At 45.9% G+C, this 22,681-nt stretch overlaps 2 protein-coding genes across 2 annotated transcripts in view; one reads left to right on the plus strand and one right to left on the minus strand.

Moving 5' to 3' along the window:
- TRMT6 (tRNA methyltransferase 6 non-catalytic subunit) overlaps positions 1 to 19,537 on the minus strand; it is a 58,689-nt gene extending 39,152 nt beyond the window's left edge. The window contains exons 1-3 of the mRNA XM_083175622.1: positions 19,184 to 19,537; positions 5,683 to 5,807; positions 4,135 to 4,244 (exon numbers count right to left, since the gene is read on the minus strand). Coding sequence (XP_083031748.1) covers positions 4,135 to 4,244; positions 5,683 to 5,807; positions 19,184 to 19,308 — 360 coding nt within the window. The 5' untranslated portion in view covers positions 19,309 to 19,537. The remainder of the gene's footprint in view (positions 1 to 4,134; positions 4,245 to 5,682; positions 5,808 to 19,183) is intronic.
- MCM8 (minichromosome maintenance 8 homologous recombination repair factor) overlaps positions 19,393 to 22,681 on the plus strand; it is a 66,235-nt gene continuing 62,946 nt past the window's right edge. Inside the window, exon 1 of the mRNA XM_083175621.1 lies at positions 19,393 to 19,708. The gene's annotated coding sequence lies outside the window, so the exon portion shown is untranslated. The remainder of the gene's footprint in view (positions 19,709 to 22,681) is intronic.

Raw genomic sequence — 22,681 nt, forward strand, 5'->3', positions numbered from 1 at the left:
GTTCATCTCGGGGAGTATTCTGTTCTAAACCAGTAACCAGTTCAGAAGCCCATTTCTCCATTGCTCTTGCAACCCAAGCCGATGCCAGAGCAGGGCGCAACAGAACTCCTACGTTGGTATAAATGTTCTTGAGAGAGCTATCCAAACGTCTGTCTTGTGACTCTTTTAGGGACACCGCTCCCGGGATAGGGAGTGTGGTTTGCTTAGATAAGCGTGAAAGGGACACATCTGGGGTGGGAGGGGTCTCCCATTTTTCTCTGGATGCGTCTGAGAAGGGGTAAAGGACCTTCAGTCTCTTTGACATTTGAAACTTTTTGTCCGGAGACTTCCAGACTTTCAAAAGAGGGTTGTCTAACTCCTCTGAGTCCGGGAAAGTTAGGGGCTGCTTTTGGATTCTACCAAAAATGGACACCTGAGGAGGTGCGGATGTGTCGGCAATGTGGAAAGTATCTCGAATCTCCCTGATCAGACCTTCCACTCCCTGGGCCTCATCCTCTGGGAGATCGTCTCCTGCGGGATCCTGAGCTAGATCAGGAGGAAATTCCCCCTCCTCTAAGGGAATGCAATCATCTGGGTCGTCTGCCAGGACTATGGCCTGAACCGCCCTTCTCTTCACCGGGGGTGAGGAAGGTCTAGTCTGGGAGTAAGCCGACACAGACTGTTTTAGGGAGTCCACCGACTGAATAAGGGATGAAGCCCATAGAGGCTCAGAAGTAGCTAACTGAGACAGATGGGAGTGAAAAACTTCCCTGTCTTTTCTAGAGGCTTCCATCTCCGCAGTAAAGCTGGAGAGAAGGGTCTGTAAGACGTCCCCAGGACATGGGGTGTTTGGCTGGGACCCAGGTGACCTGGGAGTGACAGCAACCTGCACCCTTGCAGAAGACTGAATTCTAGTATAGCAGGGGCCGCACAGGGAAACACCCTTGATATGTGGTGTATACTGCTCCTTGCACTCCTTACAGGAGTACACCTTTTGTGCTGCTTTTGATGTAGCCCTTCCTGCCATACTGACAAATTAATTCAGCACCCCACACGCACACCCTTACACAGACACAAGTATTCCCTAGCACCACTACACACAGTGAAAAGCCCGAGGCCTGAGTGCTAATAGGGAGAGAGGAGCCAATCCTGCCCCCCGATGTGTATTGTGTATGGGGATAACCCCTGATGACTCACAGTACAGTTGAGGTCCCAGGGGGAGCGCTGTAACCACACAGGATCCGGTATACCGGGACTGCAGGTGTCTGAGACTGCTGGATCAGTGGAGAGAAGCTGCGTTCCGGGCAATGGCGGCCGTGTGAGGGAGACGCCGATGTTAGCTCCGCCTCCTTGATGCGGACGCTTCCCGTGCCGATCTGTAGGCGGGAGTTACAAGCGCAGCCGTGTCAGCGCTGCGCGCGCGACCTAAAATGGCTGCGGCCGCTGACACTCTCTCCCCAGCCAGTGCGCTCACTTCTGGCTGGTCCCCCTTTCCTGTGTTCCTGGAGAAGGCAGGGGGGGATAACCTTGGACCCGGAACGCTCGCTGCGTGCAGCTGCGGCGGGTCCCCAGAGCGGGTGCTCTGGTGGTCTTTTGGTAACAGAGGAACACTGCGTGCAGCGTCGACTGTACCACTCCAGGGTTCCTCTTCACAGGCAGACCGTCCTGTCTGCCTGCCACTAACATAAAAGTTTAAATAAAAATAATAAAGAAATAAAAACCTAATCTCCCTCAGGAGACCCTTGCCCAGGAGACCGACTCCTCCGGGCACTTTTTTAAGACTGAGGTCTGGGTGGGGATAGAGGGGGGAGGAGCCAGCCACACTTAAATTTTCTTAAAGTGCCGACTCCTCCAGTACACCATACTATCCCACACGTGATGACTGCAGTGTCCCCTGCTATCCGAGGGAGAAATATGACGTAGCAGACACTGTATATGTCATTTCTACCAGTTCTACTGTAATACAAATTACATTTAAACTTCAAGCCAACAGCAATTTAAATGGCAATATATTTATATAAGATCTGGGCTGTGACAAGAAATAGCTAACTGAAATACCAAAACGCTCGCTGCCCTATCGCATTCTCGCGAATCCGTAGAGCGGAGATCAAGCCGGGTTCATATTCAGTGATTTCCCAATATGCAATAAATACAGCAAAAGAAAAGAATTATGGGACAACCAAACTAATGAGGACGATGGATTATAATAAAAAAATAGAAAATGTGTTTTCTATAAAAGTGAAGAGTAATTCTCCAGGCGGGGCTGGGTAATGATACAATATGTCTTGTAAAGCAGAGAGGTTTCCCAGAAGGCTTCAGCTTTAAAATCAGTTATTTTCTTGTAGTGTCGATCGAGAAAGGAACAATGGGCTGCAGTGTAGAGTTGTGTGTGTGCTGCCGAGTCACCTCCTCAAGTGACTTGTAAGGAACACTTTAGGGAGAATGACTGATGGCAGAACTCAAGTGCAAGTGTGTGAGGATGTGATGTATGCAGGGATCAGCCCGATATCTTTCCTGTAGTGGTCAAATTATGTCATTTCTAACATTTATATTCTATCAAACACAAGAGTCAAGGAACCAAATAACTTTTTTTTTTTTTTTGAAAGTTATAATTTTCTCTCCATTGAGGTATATGGTCGTTAGGCCATTGAGTTGACCACTGAAGGTTTTTTTTCAGCCGACATGTGGTATTTTATGCCCTACCATCCACTAGACCAGGCATTCCCAACCACGGCCCTCAAGGCACACCAACAGCGCAGGTTTTAGTGATATCCAGGCTTCAGCACAGATGCTTTAATCAGAATCCCTCAGATACTAATTAAGTCACCTGTGCTCAAGCCTGGATATCTACAAACCCTGCACTGTTGGTGTGCCTTGAGGACCGTGGTTGGGAATGCCTGCACTAGGGTGTGGAAGGAGAGTATAGTAGTGTACCGAAGCATGGCAAGTGCAGCGGGCCATGCGAGGGGACGCGGTGCACGGACATGTCCATGTCGACTACGTCGATATTCGTGAAAAAAAAACCCTGTGAAAAACCCATGTCCACCTTCCCAATGACGACCTAATTCTTGTGTCGACCTTAGGCATGTCAACCTTTTGTCTGTGTCGATCTTCAGTGGTCGACCCAATGTATGTCAACCCAATGACCCATCCCCTCATGATATGGTAGTCACTGCGATTCTCCCTGTCTTATACGGTGGTTACTGTGGGGTGTTCTGCTTTATATGGTCATCACTGTGATACCCAGGGCCGCCGAGAAAGGGGGGGGGGGGGAGCGGGTACATTTTAACAGGATCCGGGCCTGTCAGGGGGGCCTGGGTCCGGGGACAGACAGACAGACACACGCTTTTTTTTTGTAAAGGCAGCGGGTGCGCCGCACTGCAGGGTCGCCCAGTCAGCTGTGTAGCAGGAGCGGCCGGGGGCGGCCTGGGATTACTTAATGGACTGGAGTAGGAGAGCATGTCAGCAGCGCAGCGGCAGCCTGTCACTGTCCAAGGCGTCCACTGCTGCGGAGCTTGTGTGTGTCTGCAGACTGCAGCAGTCTGTGACCGGATGCTGCAGCCTGCACGTGAGAGGAGAAGGTGCTGTGGAGCCGGCTCACTACTCGTATGCGGTCTGAAATCTGTATTAGTGTATCACATCCGCTCACTATGCTTCGGGTGCAGTACACTATTATTTTCCCCTCCAAGTCCACTGGGATGGTAGGAACAAGTCCTTTTTTTTTTTTTAGAACAACATGAAAAACTCATGTCGATTTTCATATGTCAACTTACTGCCTGTCGACCTAACAACAGCATACAGGATTGCTTATGTGATCCAATCTGAATTAGCCTCAATAGCTACAGAGAAACTGCATGTAGGTGTGAGCAGTGGTGAATTGTTGTGTAACTGTGCGTGTGAGGGTGACATGACATCAGCCAGGCCGGGCTTGGAGAATGCCAGAGCAAACCCAGCTTATGTACAAAATAAACTTATGCTAATAAACATTAACGGGCATCTTCTTATATCACATACATTTAGTTGAATACAGATACGGCTAGATTTTTATTTCTCCTTTGTTAAATAACATAACAGAGCAGTGATGGAAAAATGAAAATGACCGAAGAGAACCAACAGAATGTGGCGTGATTGGTCCGGCTGTCAGAACGCGCTCACCTGCCCCTTGATGCCTTTTTCCTTCAATGCTTCAATGTCATCTCTGGTCAGCTTCTGCGATTTGCCATCATCAACTATGTTCCTGTTATCAGCGCCCGCTTCTTTAGGCTCTAAGGGAAATGGAAACTGAATATTTAAACCAGGAGAAGGAAAATGCATTTATATTTTATGTACGTGATGTTCTAGAGCACGGAGCAGTTATTCACGTAGATGGGTAAGCTCAGGACTCCGAATGCCCAGGGTGTAATAACGTGGATGAACTGACGTATCAGTCTTCGGGAGGTAACAATAACACACGTAACATCACATGTTCTCACAAGACATGCTCGCAGGAACCTCAAAATAACACATATTAATATGTAATGTGTTTATGCCTGGTATTTCTCCTATGCCCGCAACGGATGCCCCCATACCACATCATGAATAAAAGGAGCATAAAGATGATCAGTTTTCCAAGGGAGAAGTTGCCCGCGATCCCCCCCCTTAAGACGCACGGGAAGGCAGTCCTTTGTCATATGATATATTGCATCAGATCCCAGCCAAGCCTGCCTGGCTGCGATCCAACAGATCACTTCCTCAGGTGATGCAACTCGCAGGCTCCCGTGCGATGCAAACAGGACCGCAAATCACATTGGACCGGATGGCAACCAATCAGCTTTTGAGCATTCTATAAAATTATAGGTAGCAGCGGATTGGTTGCCATGGTAATGTCTCCACTTGTTTGCCTGCATCATCTCCCCCTAAATAAATAAAACTGGCTGTTTAGATCCTAAAACACGACACCAATGTTGATCGCTTTAAATTGATCAATCATTAGTAAATTTACCACTTGGTCACTGCCACCCACTCTCTATAGCTGGGGTAGCCAACCCTAGTCCTCGAGAGCTACCAACAGTGCATGTTTTGCAGGTCTCCTCACAGAATCACAAGTGAGCTAATTAGCTCCATCTGTGGATCTTTTGAAATGTGTCAGTGATTAATGATTGCAGCTGTGCAGCAGCTAGGTTGTCTGGAAAATGTGCACTGTTGGTAGCTCTCGAGGGCTAGGGTTGGCTACCACTGCTCTATAGGGTTGGATATACATCCTCTAGTAAATGTTCCAGCTGAAGGGACATACCACATGACCAGGAGTAAAGGGGGAGCATGAAAGTAGCTAAGAGGACATACCAAGTGTACCCTTGCTTCACTCCCCACCGAGTTACTAAAGGCGATCCGGGTGGTGTGGATAGTGGATAGTGAAGTTGGTGTTCATCGACTATGCTGCTGCCGCTGCACATGGTACGTTCCCTCAGTCACATGGTCCAAACTATATTCACAGTAGCTGCTACCCCCTCTCTATAGTGTCACCTCTCCCCCTTTTGAGTCCACCCCCACTTCTCCTCCTAATCAGTACCTCTCTGAGCGGCGGCCTGTGCACTCCTCCCAAAACACCCTTCTCCATCCGCCCCTCTCTCAGCTTTCACCTCCAGATATCCAACTCCCCCAACTCCTTCAGATACTCTACAAAACCACTGATAATGTGAAAGACAAAAGCCAGCCCTGTTATACCTTCTGCGGGAACTTCCACTTTCTTTTGCTGAAGATTTCCACCTTCTGCTACCTCGAACACCGTGCCGTAACTTTTACCGATTGCTTTGTCCAAATAGATCCACTGTTTCTCAAATATTATTTTCCTTTAAATAATAAAAAAGAAAAAAAAAGTGCTCATTGGATTTATAAGACATTTCGGAAGTTCGCTTATCTGGCGGCCAACAAGTGAGTAGCACCAGAGATGGGGCAAATATAAATAAACATCTCTGATTGCAATCTGGAGAGTAATGGGCCCCATACATCAGCAATCACAATTTATGGATTTTCAGATATAGGGATATTTTGGCCAGATAAATGGATTTTACAATCTATCTGACTTTGCCCACACATTACAGATTTATTTCAGTGATCGGCAGATTTTTCCATCTAAAGATTGCATCTTCATATCTGGAAATTGCCCAATCGATTGTCATTTCAGCTGTTCATAATGTAAATAGATGAAGAAGACGAATTGGGAATGCCCACACATATAAAAAAGATCTGCAGATAATACCAGATTATTAAACATGTTTAAAAACCTGATTTAAGGGCCCCATACATCAGCAATTAATTGTGACAATTTTCAGATATGGAGATGATTGCCACAATTAATTTTAGATGTGTGGGCTCCCCCTTTTGGCAATCCCAATCAGAATCGCCAATCGATTGCTTAATCAGGTTTTTAAACATGTTTAATAATCTGGTATTATCTGCAGATCTTTTTTATATGTGTGGGCATTCCCAATTCGTCTTCTTCATCTATTTACATTATGAACAGCTGAAATGACAATCGATTGGGCAATTTCCAGATATGAAGATGCAATCTTTAGATGGAAAAATCTGCCGATCACTGAAATAAATCTGTAAATGTGTGGGCAAAGTCGGATAGATCTGAAAATCCATTTATCTGGCCAAAATATCCCAATATCTGAAAATCCATAAATTGTGATTGCTGATGTATGGGGCCCATTAGAACAGCGGTTGTGGTACAGTAGTTTTACGTCGCAAAGGAATATGCTGGTGCTATAGAAAAGTCACACGGCAACAAATAAATAGCACACATGGGCACTTTAATAATGGAGTTGAAGGAGTTTTCCAGATAAAGTATTTCCTGATACAACCCCTCTTCTAGAATAACTTTAATATCACTGTACATAGTAGACCAGGATTATCAATTTGGCTCTGAACTGCTCCCAAGTACTCGTGGTATCCGGACTATTGTTAGACAGCACTTACATAGACAGCCATTACATCGACACCATTAGTTCGACAGCTCAATAGGTCGACATGGTTTTAGGTCGACATGTTTTTAGGTCGACACTGCCATTAGGTCAACAGTGTCTATGTCGACAGTCAAAAGGTCGACATGGTTTTTTTCACTGTTTTTTTGAGTGCCGACAGGCGGTATTTCATGCCCTACTATCCACTAGGGCGTGGTGGGAGAATAAAATAGTGTGCCGAGCGCAGCGAGGCACCGTGCCCGAAGCATTGCGAGCGAAGCGAGCGATGCGAGGGGCTGCGGTTCACTTCAAACTGTGTCCATGTCGACTGTGTCGACATTTCGGCCAAAAAACAGTGAAAAACCCCATGTCGACCTTTTGACTGTCGACATAGACACTGTCGACCTAATGGCAGTGTCGACCTAAAAACATGTCGACCTAATGAGCTGTCGACCTAAAACCATGTCGACCTATTGAGCTGTCGAACTAATGGTGTCGATGTAATGGCTGTCTATGTAAGTGCTGTCTAATATCCGTCCCACATCCGTACTCGTCACATACTGTAAACCGTTGAAGGACATCACCAACTTATCTAACAAGTGCACTATGATGCGCTATATGACGGGGCTAGACAAATTCTCTGCTGCCCAGAAATATCAGGCGGATGACCGGTTGGTGGGAAGGCCAGACGGCAGATACATTGCCAAAATGCGTATCCGGCCTAAAGCTGGATACACACTATAAAATGATCTTTCTAATCTGACCGATAAAAATCTGTCAATTTCTGGGGGTAAATGACAATGGACCATTTGCTCCCAAACACGGAAAACCGTAAAAAAAAATTATGAAGTTGGTTAAATCCTTTTGAATTAATCAATTTATGCAAATGACTGTGTTTTTTGTCCATTTTCCAGCTTTTAGGAGCAAATGGTTGATTGTAATTTGTCCTCAGACATTACCAGATTTTTGGGATTAATTCATATTTTTTTTTTACTTGGAGCCCGAGGTGGTGCTCCAAACACCAAGTGCAGTGACCTAAATCGTGCATAGGGGGCGTATGGACATCTCCCAAAGGAGAAAGGCAACGTTACTCCCCTGACCTCGCTCAGCCAAAAGGCCCAAGAGGGGAAAATAGGGATCGGTGGGTCCTCTTCCCTAGGGTTAGGGCCGGGTGTGTCCTCCCCCCCAAAGCATCTAGTTCGAATCGCGCACTGTAGCGCATCACATGTGATTACAAAAAACATACAATGTTTGGGCACCATAAGATTATTGAGATCGAAAACTATAAACTCTAATAGGGTCTGTGAAAGGTAAAAGAATGCCCTGGCATGCCCTGCTATAAGTGCTGCTGTTTAGGCATGCTAATACAGTAGCAATGCATGCTGGGATGTGTAGTGCAAAAGCCCTTGGGGTGCCAGAGTGTGTAGAGTTAGAAATGCCTATGTGGTGTTATGTGGAGACCAACGTGATAAACGGAGTAACATTTTTCGTCTATGCTGCAATTACGCTCATAAAGAAATATAAATCAATTCAATACAAGGAAAGTCGGAGAAATCCCTGAATTAGCGCCAGACATTTTTAGTAGAACATGACCTAATAATGAGATCACTGGGTACATGCTGCAGAGCGGTGCGCGCCTTCCTACAGCCAGCAGATGCCATGCGGAGGCGGTACAGCGAGAATGACTGCTCTGCTGCCAGATTACACAGTGACATCACTGGCCTTAATATAGGTTTGCCTTTAAGCGATAGGATTACACAATTACACTTAGATGAATGAATGCTGCTGCTGCAGTGTATGGCTTTTCAGTAAATTGAAAAAAGGCTTATTTGTAGTGGACAAAAGACTGGAAATACCACACGCACAATGAAAGCAACAGCTGGCAACATGCTAGGAAACACACAGCAGGATCTCATATAGTCAAGCTTTCTAGGGGTCACCTAATATTGGGTGAAGCATGTTACTGACAGGGTTTGGGTGCCATCCAATGCTAAGGGCCTATGGTACAGAGGGGTGTGGTACAGGGGTCCGACAGTCGGGATCCGGACAGTCATTAGCCTGATGTCGGGATCCCGACTGCCCGGACAGCATGGTGAGCGCAACTAAGCCCCTTGCAGGCACGGTGGCTTGCTACACTCGCCACCTATTCTATTCTCCCTCTATGGGGGTCGTGTACCCCCATGAGGGAAAATAGCAGGAGGCCGTCGTGAACCCGGCTGTCTGCAGTCGGAATCCCGACATCGGGAAAATGCCGGTCGGGACCCCGTCCGGCACCTGGTACAGAGCGGGCATCTTTACATTGTATTGCAGCATTTGTTATTGTTCTTGGCATGCAGTTTCTTGGGCAATAGTTCATAAATGTGCCACTAATATTGTCCAAATGCCGTGGCCTTCTTAGTTACTAGATATAAACCAAATGAAACATTGCTGCCATACAGCACAGAGAAGTGTTAAGGGAAGATTAATGAAGGGGATGCGGTCAGGATAATGACAATGGAATCCTGACAGATTCCAAAAGTAAGTACGGGGATTGGCGTTAGGCTTTAGGGTTAGTCAGCAAGAGGGGATGGTTGGGGTTAGGCTAAATGAGAGGGGGGGGGCGGCAGTTAGAGTTAGGTGGCAGGAGGGAATGGCTGGGATCAGATGTGTAGAGTTAATATACCGCGATCCGTGTCGGGTTGCCGCTTCCAAATAAGTTTCCCAAAGCAACCAGATTTTATACATTTAGATAAGTGACAGATTGGTTGTTTTGGTCAACTTCTCCCCTTTCTCCTTCTACAAGGCCCAATACATTCACTCCACAATATTTGAGCTTTTGTTTTTGAGCACAACTAATTAGCCGTCATTTGAGTTACTTTCTTGTACAAAAAGGTTTTGGCCCGCCTGCACAACTCTATGGGGGTTATTTTAGTTCACTCTTTCTGACAAATTCCTTCTTAGATGGCCAAAACCATGTGCACTGCAGGTGGGGCAGATGTTACTTGTGCAGAGAGAATTAGATTTGGGTAGGGTTTTACTTCAAAGTGGGATCTATATTGCAGTGTAAAAATAAAGCAGCCAGAATTTACCCTGCACAGAAACAAAATAACTCACCCAAATCTAATTCTCTCTGCACATGTTACATCTGCCCCACCTGCAGTGCACATGGTTTTGTCCATCTAAGAAGGATTTTGTCAGAAAGAATGAACTAGAATAAGGCCCTATATACAGTACTGTAATAATCTGTATTGTGACATTTGGTTTAGGAAGTTTATAAGCAACACTTGGTCATGCAGATGCTCATAGTGTATTCTCAATCCTTATAAGTGCTGACACATAGGGGGGGGGATATTCAATCCCAGATGAATTTTACCCTTTGTCAAAAAAATAAATAAATAAATACAAATCTGCACTTTTTGCCCGTTTTTAGGGCAAATTTGTCTCGCCCGATACAATCCCTGTGACAATTTTTCACCTGGGCGGAAACCACATAAGTTGGCGAAATTGACGCCAATTCACTTGATTTTCACAAGTATGCAGACATTTTCGACCATGCCCATTCGCCAAAAGAAAAAAAAGAAAAATGGGTAAAAATGTACTAAAAAACGGGTGAAATCGTCTGTGATTGGATACTGATCAGCAAATCATTGTCGAGTTTTTGCCTGGCCAATAAATTTGCCCAGGATTGAATACCCCCATAGCTAGAAAAGGGCTGTGGCTGTATTTGCATACAGTTGCTGGGGCAATACATGCAGTACGGATGGTGTAATAGTTACTGCCGCACAACACCGAGGTCACGGGTTTATTTTCCATCACTGCCTTGTGTCGAGTTTGTATCTTCTCCATATACATAGTAAGGGTTTCCCAGGGTACTTAGGGGCCGATTCAATCCCATCCATCTGGGCCAGTGTCCGATGGTGGGGGTTTGCGCATGTGCGAATATGCCCATGGGTAAACCCCATGCGCGTAAACCCCAGGAGCGAATGGCTTCCGCGAGTTTCACACTTAGAAAGCCGTTCACTGCAGGAGGGGCGAAAGGGGGCGCTCAAGGGAACACCCAGCGATTTATGGGCATCCCCATAAAAACGCTGGGCGTTCCCCTGCACACTCAGGCATGTCGATGCCTGCTCGGGATGGGCGGCTGACATCACATGACGTCAACGCCCGCCCCCTTTTTTGGCGATCTGCGGCTGGAATAAAAGTCAGTTTAGATGCAGACGTTAACCGGTTTGCTCGGCTGCTGACATCTGCATAGGTCTGAATCAGGCCCTTTATTGGTTCTCAACAAAAATGAACTCTAGTGTGTGCATGTACAAGGGCAGACCAGATAGGCCAAGCAGTTCCTGTCTTCTACAGATGTGACCTCATAGAGGCTCCCGCTCTGCCGCTGCAGTGAATGACAGTTGGAAACTGCGCGCATCTCCCGTTTACTTCAATGCGATGGACTGCGCCACGCATCGCAGTCCTAGTACAATAAACTGCAGCAGCAATGTAGTGGGACACATCTGTAGGTTTCCGATAACGGTAAGAGACGCACACAAGGATGCTGCAGTGTCCAATTCTAGAAATCAGGATATTTAAGCAGCCGTATTACCACTTTATCTGCAGCTGAGATCTATGACATTATGCCACTTCTGGAAACTTGGAACAGATTACTTAACCACCTATTAATTAAATTACACAATCATGGCCGATTCCACTTGACGAGAAAATACATTACATTAATAAAATTATGATTACTACATTTTTTAGCCTTTGTACAGTATTTGTTGAAGGTAAGTTTCATTAAAAAAAAAAACAAAAAAACTCTACTTCTATGAGGATACGGCCTGCAGAGCTCACTATTCAGGAGAGAAATGGGCTTCTCACAATGCCGTAATCATCACCCAAAGCTCTGCTGTCAGCTTTATTGAGATGCGGCAATATTCTAAAACTACAAATGTAATTTCAATTTCCAGAAGAGTATGAAAGAAAGAATACCACCAGTGTCGGAAATAGTATATTAAGTTTAACTTGCTCTCCAATCTCAGCCTACTTTAGAGATGGCCGTACAGCGAAGTAACTGAGCAATGATGATCAGACTACGCATGAGCTGCGTTTGCATTGCGCATACATCAAGTTGCCTCTGCAAGACACACAATAAGGACCCACAAAGTGAGCGACAGTAGTTGTTAAAACGCAGGCGTGGCATGGCCATTTTCGGGCGCACTTATCTCAAGTCAGCTGTGAGCCCTAGAATAAAAAACAAGGAGTCTGCGTGACTACTGCCGTGTTCAGTTTGACATACTTGAGAAGTTGATGTTTCCTTTTCTTGCGTATAGGCTGTGCAGGCGTACGCAACTGAGAATAAGTTGCGGTAGCTCCCTTGGGAGGTCCCTTCATTTTTGGTCGGCAGCTTCACACACTGATATCAGCAGCTGCGCTGCAGAGAATACCGCACTTGTGTCCATCTCTGAATCAGACCCCCCAAGTTAGTTGTATTTTGCCAGGTTCCAGACCTTGGACCAGATGCACTAAGCTTCAAAAGTGATCAAATGGAGAGTGATAAACAGCCAGCCAATCAGCTCATAACTGCCATGTCATAGACGGTGTTAGAAAAATGTCAGGGAGGAGCTGATTGGTTGTTTTTTTTATCACTTTTGAAGCATAGTGCACCTGGCCCCTTGCCTGGGCAGAGAACAAGAATAACCACTCAAGCACTTAGGGCTAAAGGTAACAGCCTCCGTGTTCCAGAGGTGCGGAACTTTAGTGCAAACCTGGCAGTTCTTTTTAAGGTAGCAATCGTTTACAAGGCAAAACAAATCAGGTTTTGCGGTTTAAAAAACAAGCAGCCTCGTGCAAACATCACGCACCTCTGGAACTCGGAGGATATTACATGAAGCCCTTAGACCAGTGGTTCACAAACTGTGTGCGTTGGCACCGGTATGGATCAATGGACAGACAGCATCTAGGGCGATATGCAGGAAGGTCGACATGGGTTAGGTCATTAGGTCAACATGGAGGTTTTCACTTTTTGTCCCGAATGTCGACACAGTCAACATGGACTCTGAAACATAGCACCCTGTCCCCTAGCATGGCTCGCCATGTTTCGGGCACACTATTTTATTCTCCCGCCATGCCCTAGTGGATGGTAGGGCATGAAATACCAACTGTCGGCACAAAAAAAGTGAAAAACACCATGTTGATCTTCCCCATGTCAACCTAATGACCCTGTTGACCTAATGCTTGTAGACCTAGTGGCCGTATTCCAGTGGCACCCTAGGATGCCTCGGGACAACTGCAGGGGTGCCCTGGGTTGGTGTTCCAGGACCAATTCAAATTATTTTATGTCAATTCAGTAGGCAAAAGCAATGCCTGTGGCTTCCAATCATAACATATTTGGACACACAGAAGTAAATCCAGTCCCTCACTACATAACTTACCCTAAGGATGACAGTATAAAACACACAATCTAATATATATATATATTTTTTAAATCTAAATTTCTCAATAAGAAACATTTGGCCTAGGAGTGCAATGAAAAAATTCGGATACTCTAGGGCAGTCATTTTCAACCTTTTTACCTTGCGGCGCACTAAACAAGATTTTAAAATTGTTAAGGCACACCATGAGATCCCCACAGGGCAAAAGACAGCGGCCCCCACAGGAAAAAAAAAAAACTATTGGCCCCCATATAAAAAAAAACAAATTACACTGGTCCCCACAGGTAAAAAAAAATAAAATACATTGGCCCTTTACATAAAAAGAAGAGTCCAGTAAAGAACACTTGAACTGGTGGTGGCTGTGAACTGTTTGGACATCTCTAGATCTAGGGGCACACTTGAGAACCGCTCAAGGCACACTGGTGTGCCACGGCACAGTGGTTGAAAAACCCTGCTCTAGGGTGCAGTGATTCAAAAAATTTTGGGAAACAGTGCCTAAAGGTGCCCATAGACTAGAACGATTTTTTTCCCCGATGTTTACCAACAATCGGTCGAAAATCGGCGCGCTCCCAGGGATCTTTTGCTAAATCTTCTGATATTTCATGCAGCATGTAATGCTGGGTACACACCAGCATGATGCTGCTCGTGAGAGGGTCATCACAGGACCGTACGACCCGCTCACGAGCTGACAGAGCCGCCGACCCGGACAGAAAAGGCCCTGATGTGATCGCGACCCGCACTCACTACAATTTTCGTTTCTCAGATCCTAACTGCTGCAGGTAGGATCTCAGAAAAGACCTAACGACCCGCGGGGCTGCGCATCGTATCGGGATCGCATCAAAAAGGCAGCGAAATGGCCCAAAACATGGCCGATTTACATACAATCGGTCAAGATTGTATCTAAATTGGCTCATTTTTGGCCAAATCGTCCTGGTGTGTACCCCACATAAGATCAAAAGATTTAACAAAAGATCCACAGGAACGCACATGGGATCTTAAGAAAAATCTTTGGTGAAGATGTGCGCTTGCCTGAAATCTTTTGTCCAGGACCGACAAAAGATTTGAATGCTTATGATCGCAGATCTTTCTAGTGTGTGGGCACCTTTAAGGTGCGTACACATGGATAGATTTCTCCAACGATTCAATCTGGTTAACGATTTCCTCTGAACCTCCTGCACAAACGATTTGGTGACAAATGATGAACGATTGAGCAAACGATTACACATGAAAGATTGATCTTTAACGATGGTGGAGGGAGAGGGAGCCAGTCAATCAGCCTTACCAAATCGTTCATCGTGCATACACATGAAACGATTGGTACACATCGTTAACGATTGGTCGCTGATCTTTCTGCATGCAGGAAAGATCAGCGACCTCTACCAACGACCGTCGGGTACGCGCATCGTTCGATATATCGTTCATACACACGGAACGATTTGTCGTTTCAATCGATCGGGAACGCCCAGATCGTTGGCCAAATCTATCCGTATGTACGCACCTTTAGACTTTACCAACTTCATAAACAATTTTCACTATGAGTCTTTCTCAAGGGCCATACACTAGTTGGTGCACTGGAGACTGCATTGCATTCTATTTTGGAAATGGTTTTCTTGGAATTATAATTTAAGAGAGTCAGAGAAGGTCTAGGGGGGGGGGGGAATATAGTAAGAATACAAAAATTCGTATTTGTTTGCTTCGTATTTTCCGATGGCGTATAGATTCCTATTTTTTTCAAATGCGAATTTGTATTTAGCGCCCATATATACTGCCGCTAAATACGAATTCATATCGGCAGCCTACATGGATCAGTCAGATCCGTGCAGGCTGCAGTGTAAAAAAATAAATAAATAAACAGCCCCAGGCTCAAAGAGCCGGTCCTGGTTTAAAAAAAATAAAAATCAGGGAACAAATCAAGTAGGGTTCCCCTTATTTTTTTTTTTAAAACCAGCACCAGGCCCAAAGGTCGGGCCTGGTTCCCAAAATACGGAGGACAAAACGAGTAGGGGTCCCCCGTATTTTAAGAACCAACACTAGGCCCTACCAGCCAGCAGGGTAATACCACAGCCGGGGGGAGACTTTTTATACAAGTCTCCATGGCCAAAGCATTAACCACCTGACCGGTCAGTCTTGGCTGGGATCCTGGGGAAGTGGGAAACCCCCAATGAAGGTGTCCCCTCCCCCCTCCAGAATTTACCAGCCCAGACTGAAGCCATCTTTTACACATTTATCAGACCAGTGGCCACAGCCGTGGTCCTGGGCTGTGGCCACTGGGCTGATAAATGTATAAAAGATAGAAAAAAACATTGGGTTCTGCTGTGGAACTAGGAGTCCCAGCATCCAGGACCGCATACTGGAACTTGGAGAACCACAAGTCCCAGCATACAGCCCATTAATGGGCTTGCTGGGACTCTTAGCTGCACAGCAGAACCAAAAGTTAAATAAAAACACAAAACACACCTGAAAAATAAAATTGTATTACACACGGAGCCCTTTCAAACATATACTTACCTATCTTGACCCCGTAGGTAGGTCTACCACTGCCCGTCCAGAAGAAATCCAGGGGATACCTGTGGAAGGAAATTATACTTACAAGGGTCCTCTGGCGTAGATCGGTCCGCTTCGTTCCATGTAGGCATCCAGGTAAGATGAAAAAATAACAAACCGAAACCGAGCCAGTATGGACTACGGAGGAGAAGCCGGGGATGTTTGTTTACAACCAGCAGCTCCTCCTCCTGAATACCGCTATTGGCTGCCTACGGATGTAAATAAATATCCCCGGCTTCTCCTCTGTAGTCCATACTGGCTCGGGTTTCGGTTTGTTATTTTTTTCATCTTACCTGGATGCCTACATGGAACGAAGCGGACCGATCTAGGTCAGAGGACCCTTGTAAGGTAACCCCTGGATTTCTTCAGGACCAGCTGACAGACGGATGTAGACCTAACTACGGGGTCAAGATAGGTAAGTATATGTATGAGTGGTCTCAGTGTGTAATCAAGTCTCGTTGCCTGCCTACCACCGTCCCACGGCTCCCTGCCGCGGACGCTCGTCCGCTGCAAGGGTTAAGATTTGCCGCGAGGGGCAAGTCGCCCCTCCGACATTGAATACAGGGAGAGCGAGTGGCAGCCAGCCCTCTGGAACACAGCGAGTGTGCAGCGAATCCTAAACAGGATTCGCTGCACACGGCGATATTTTACTGAACACTACTATACATCTGGCCGATGCACTCGATATTAGCGGATCGGCCTCATCATTGTACAGTGTATGTTGGCGTCTGATCTAAAAACATAAATCGATCGGGCATGCCAGATTGTCCAGCATTCCTGATATTTTCGAAGTTGAATGTGGGCCGACTGATGGACATTTTCCATTCCTAAACATGAAACGGAACGGAGAATGGCTCCTCCCCAGGGGAAGAGCACAGATATCAGGTTGCACGGACTGGGAGAGAGAACAGAGTATGCCCATGGTATCTGTAGGGTGTAAGGCTGCCAGATAAAATGCTTGTCAACCTTAAGGTGTGAACACATGCTTCAGATTTGATGGTCAATTCCATTTTCCATTAGATATGGCATTAGATCTGTACTTTTGTATTTGATTCGATTTCACAGTGTAGGCACAGTATACACATTCGACCTACTAGATTGTATTCGATATTTGCTTGGCTGCACAGTCTATTTTTGTTTTCGATATAGAGAAAACTGGAGCGTGCATCGAATCGAATGCCAGTCAGAGTCCTAAAAACCATTAGATTTTGCTTCTATAAACAGAAGCAAATCGAAAACAGGGAAAAATCTAATTGTGCGTACATAGCTTTAGAGCTACTCTATTACTGCACTTGTGAAATGCTGCAAAGTATCTTATAAATTCCACCTAATTAAAAGTAACTAAATTAGTATTCAATAAGGTCTTGATTTCTCGGCCAAAAACTCTGGATGTGTCTATTCAATGCGGCCGTTATCGGAGGGCTTTTCCCCGCTGATGTTTGTTTAAATTCGAATCTGCATCCACTGAAAATAGTTGAAAACGGAAGCGGTTCCAACTAAAATGCATGTAAATTTAGTGATTTGCAAGTTTTCCAACCAGCGTGCCACAAGTAGTCAAACTCATGGCATAAAATAAAAAAAATACTATATCATTTTGAAGTCTGCCAAAATATTAAAATGATTAGAACACACAGTGCGTCAATACAGGTGACTCAGGAGCCAGAGATATGGGGTGAAATTTAATAGAATGAGAGATTCAGAAAGTGAGAGATTTGGTAAGAAATTTCCTTTTTTTTTTTTAAAGCGGCAATCTTTACACTTCAAAATAAAACTGGTTTTGCAGTTTAAATGGATTGCCGCTTTTAAAAAAACTGGAGATTTCTTACCAAATCTCTCACTTTCTGAATCTCTCATCCTATTAAATTTCACCCATGGGGTGGTGACAGACTAAAACAGTAAATAAAAAGAAAAGGATGAGTTCTATAAATCTGGTGGCAGGGAAGGGTGCACACCTCAAAGGATGTGTCTAGATCCACTTCAGTTCTTTGACGAGGATTTGACCTTAGGTGAGGGTGGAAGTTGTTTTTTATTTTATCTATAATTTACGTACTGTGGGGTGCAGGTTATTTAATTTTATTGCCGCTGGACTGTACGCTCGCCACGCTTTGGGCATGGTGTCTTTCCTTACTTTTATGTAGCCCATACACTTATGCGATCAGATGTGATGCGACATCGCATTGCATCTGAACACATCAAGTGGTGCCCAGTGCAGCACCCAATGTCACATGCCATCTGCAATGGACATCGGGTGCTGGAAGAGGGGTGCAGTGGCGGCTGTGTAGCGGGGACCGGAGCTGGGGACGGAAGCAGTGGAACTTTCAGGCGGCGGGACTCAGCAGCGGCAGATGACTTTGAAACCGCTTCTTCACAGGCTGCACCGCGGTCCCCAGCTCCACGGCCAGTAAGGTACGCACCTGCTCCCCGACAGTGCTCCGGTCCCGCTCCTCCACCGCTGATTGCATTTGAGCAATCGCATGTGGTTTAAATGCGAGTGCTCATACAATTCGATAAATATTATGTGCAGCACATAATATCTATCGATGCGACATTCGACGGAGTGCCTACGCATCGCGTCGAATGTCCCCTTTAAAATTGTATGCAATATCTCACATATGTATGGGCAGCATTATATTCCTCCTCCAGGTATACGTTCTAGCCGCAACCCACCTTCAAGTGTCAGGGAGGGGTAGCTGGTGACAGGAAGCAGTACAGAGCTGGTGTTAGTAGTGAGGAGTGCACAGTCAGGTGACAGAAAGGGGTTGATGGTGACAGGAAGCGGTACATGGGAGTGGTGCACAATTGGTGGCAATCAAGGGTGCATAGGGTGGAATGCGCAGGTGGTGGCAGTGAGGGCTTCATATTATAGCTGGTGGCAGTGAGGGATATATGTGTAGGGATGCACAGCTGGTGGCAGTGAGGGCTGCATACTATAGCTGGTGGCAGTGAGGGGCACATATTTTAGCTGGTGGCCATAAGAGGTACATAGTTGGTGGCAGGGAGGGGTGAATACTATAGTTGGTAGTAGTGAGGGTGCATAGGGAGAGATGCACAACTGATGACAGTGAGGGGTACATAGTGGTGGTAGGAAGGGTGAATACTATAGCTGGTGGTAGTGAGAAGTGCATACTAGTGATGGCAGGGAGGGGTACACAGCTGGTGGCAGTGAAAGGTGCCTACTATAGTTGGTGGCAGTGAAGGGTACATCGTTGGTGGCAGGGAGGGTTGAATATTATAGTTGGTGGTAGTGAGGGGTGCATAGGGATGGATGCACAGTGGGTGGCATCAAGGGGTGCACAGCAGGCAGCAGCCACTCACTTCCTCCTCTGCACCTGGACCGCCTTGTACACCTCTGCCCGCATGAGCACCACGTAGTCGCCCTCGCTGATGAGCTGCTGTTGCCCCGGGGTAGCAGTCACGGACTCCGCCGTAGCCACATCCATGACGGTGATTTCCCACTCTCCTCCTGTCACCGTCTCTTTCAGTTTCAGTCCTCACACAGCCGCTACCAACCCACGTGTGACACTCACTCTACTTCCGGGGTCCCCGGCACTCGCCAGGCGGCGTTAATCGATTGTGGAGCATATCGAGCAGCCTGACACCTCACATCATGCCGCCCCGGTGTCCCCTCCTTTACCAGACCCCGAGCGCTGGGCAATATTAACAACCGCTCGTGTAATAGTCACTTTAGCATGGATATAATCATGTTATCAGTAATGTGGGCACAGCGAGCCCGTGTCAACAAGGCCGCGTTACTATGGCGACCAGAACTGGTCCCGGAAGTGACGTCGCCAGGGCGCTAAACTAGAACTGCAGTGGAGAAGTTATCAGCAGCAAACACAGGTAATAGGGGTTTAAAAAGTGTTCCAGCATTCTGTGTGCTGTTCTGTATGTGGGGGTCACTATAAGTGTGTAGTGTGGTTACGTGATAGTGGGTAGACAATGTTTAGGTGAAAATCACTTGGTTGACCATTAATTGTCGACAGTGACTATGTTGACACTTGAAAATGGTAGACATACCATAGCATACCTGTGGTGAGCTAGGTAATTGATGAGAAAGGTGTCTCACCACAGGTGATGGCAATCATACATTACCAGGGAAGGCCTGGAACAGAGCATTTTCTCCCGCATGGAGAGGGTCAGGTAAGCAACCCTGCCATAGGTCGACATGGTCGACACCAACAAGGTTGTTTGCACACTATCATATTATCACTCTATTACCACTTGTATAGTAGAGTATGAACTAAGTTGGTCTACACCAAAAACGTGAAAAAATAGCTTCAACCATGTCGACCTTAAGCTTGCGTTGACCTTCTGTCAATGCAGACTTATGGTATGTTGACCATTTCCAGGTGTCAACCATTTGTGGTTGACCTAGTGATTGTCAACCCAGGGACCTGATACTGTGTAGTGCTGGGTGTGTGGGTCACAATAAAGGTGGCCATACACTTGTGCATCTTCTCCGAGGGAAGAAGTTGCATGCGATTCTCCCTTGAGCCACCCGGGAGCTTCGTGGGCTGCAGGATCGAAAACAGAAAATCTGCATGCTGTCGCTTTTGTGTAAAGGTGGGTATACATGGATAGATGTGTCCAACGATTCAATCTCATTAACGATTTCCTCTGAACCTCCTGCACAAACGATTTGGTGACAAATGATGAACGATTGAGCAAACGATTACACATGAAAGATTGATCTTTAATGATGGTGGAGGGAGAGGGAGCCAGTCAATTAGCCTTACCAAATCGTTCATCGTGCATACACATGAAACGATTGGTACACATCGTTAACGATTGGTCGCTGATCTTTCTGCATGCAGGAAAGATCAGCGACCTCTACCAACGACCGTCGGGTACGCGCATCGTTCGATATATCGTTCATACACACGGAACGATTTGAACGATTGGTCTTTTCGATCGATCGGGAACGCCCAGATCTTTTGCCAAATCTATCCGTGTATACCCACCTTAAGATGTATCAAATGCAGTCAGTGTGATCCTCAGGCTCTGATGCAAAGAGCACAGACCCTGCATTGCATCAGACCTGATGTCAAACTCGTGATTTGGATGCTTTTTATGGGATTTATTGCCGCAATCTCATAAATAAGTGAACAAATCACTTGTATAGCAATATAGTGTATGGGAACCTTAAGTTTGCCTGCATTGTATGTTTTTTCTAGGTGTGTAGATTACTATATAAGTGTGAAGAAATGGTGATCTTGTGTATCCCTGCGCACCCCCTTGCTGCCTGGGTCAAACTTCCCGGTGTCTTCCCGTAGGACACCAAAAGGTTGAAATGTAAAGGAATGGGTGGAAGTAACCTTTGGCGCACTGGTTGTTTTTAGGATTTTCCTCTATCCAACAATGAAACGGTTAATATGGAATCAAAATTTATTTCATATACATGGTAAAAACGACAATAAAGACAATATGGTAACAGGTATTTTTCTCTCTCACCCAGCTAGAGGGGTGGAGCCAGGATGATGAAAACAGAGTGTTCCAAATGAGGTACACCCTGTAGGCTCCACAAACTTTAGACTGGGTCCACGTGGGGTGAAAAAACACATCAAAAGCACATCAAGAAGGATAAATAAGGATGGAATATTCTGAATCTTTCTCACCCAGATGGAGAGGTGGAGCCAGGATGGTAAGTAACAGGGTGTCCGGGGAAACAAAGTGCTCACCCTGTTGGCTCCACAAGCTGAAAACTGGGCAGAGGTCCTTCGTGGTAATCTGCAATCCTGTAGGGCCAACGCGTTTCAAGTCTTAGAAGACTCTTTTTCAAGCCTTGAAAAAGAGTCTTCTAAGACTTGAAACGCGTTGGCCCTACAGGATTGCAGATTACCATGAAGGACCTCTGCCCAGTTTTCAGCTTGTGGAGCCAACAGGGTGAGCACTTTGTTTCCCCGGACACCCTGTTACTTACCATCCTGGCTCCACCTCTCCATCTGGGTGAGAAAGATTCAGAATATTCCATCCTTATTTATCCTTCTTGATGTGCTTTTGATGTGTTTTTAACCCCACGTGGACCCAGTCTAAAGTTTGTGGAGCCTACAGGGTGTACCTCATTTGGAACACTCTGTTTTCATCATCCTGGCTCCACCCCTCTAGCTGGGTGAGAGAGAAAAATACCTGTTACCATATTGTCTTTATTGTCGTTTTTACCATGTGTATGAAATAAATTTTGATTCCATATTAACCGTTTCATTGTTGGATAGAGGAAAATCCTAAAAACAACCAGTGCGCCAAAGGTTACTTCCACCCATTCCTTTACACTATATAAGTGTGCCTGCTGGGTGTGTGGATCAATATAAGTGTGCCCACATTGGGGATACAGTCATTAGGTCGACATGGGTGTAGGTCCACAGGTCATTAGGTCGACATGTGGTTTTTCACTGTTCTTTGTGCCGACATGTGCCGTCAGGCAGTATTTCATGCCCTATCATCCACTATGGTGTGGTGGGAGAATAAAATAATGCATGGCGAGGGGACGCAGTGCACTTTATCCTGTTTCCATGTCTACTGTGTCAGGTAAAAAAAAAAACAGTGAAAAACCCCATGTTGACCTTTTGACTGTCGACCTTGCCCATATGACCTAGAGCCATGTCGACCCAATGCTTGTCGACCATCATGCTGTAGACCTAATGATCCATACCCCCATATTGTGTGTTGTTCTCGGTGTGTGAAACACAGTAAGCGTTCCTGCATTTCTTAACCCCTTCCTGACAGAGCCAGTTTTTGCGTTCCTGACAGAGCCATTTTTTTCAAATCTGACATGTTTCACTTAAGTGGGGATAACTTTTTTTTGCTTTTACTTAT

This window comes from Crinia signifera, chromosome 3 (assembly GCF_055691185.1).
Source record: "Crinia signifera chromosome 3, ASM5569118v1, whole genome shotgun sequence".
Lineage (NCBI taxonomy): Eukaryota > Metazoa > Chordata > Amphibia > Anura > Myobatrachidae > Crinia > Crinia signifera.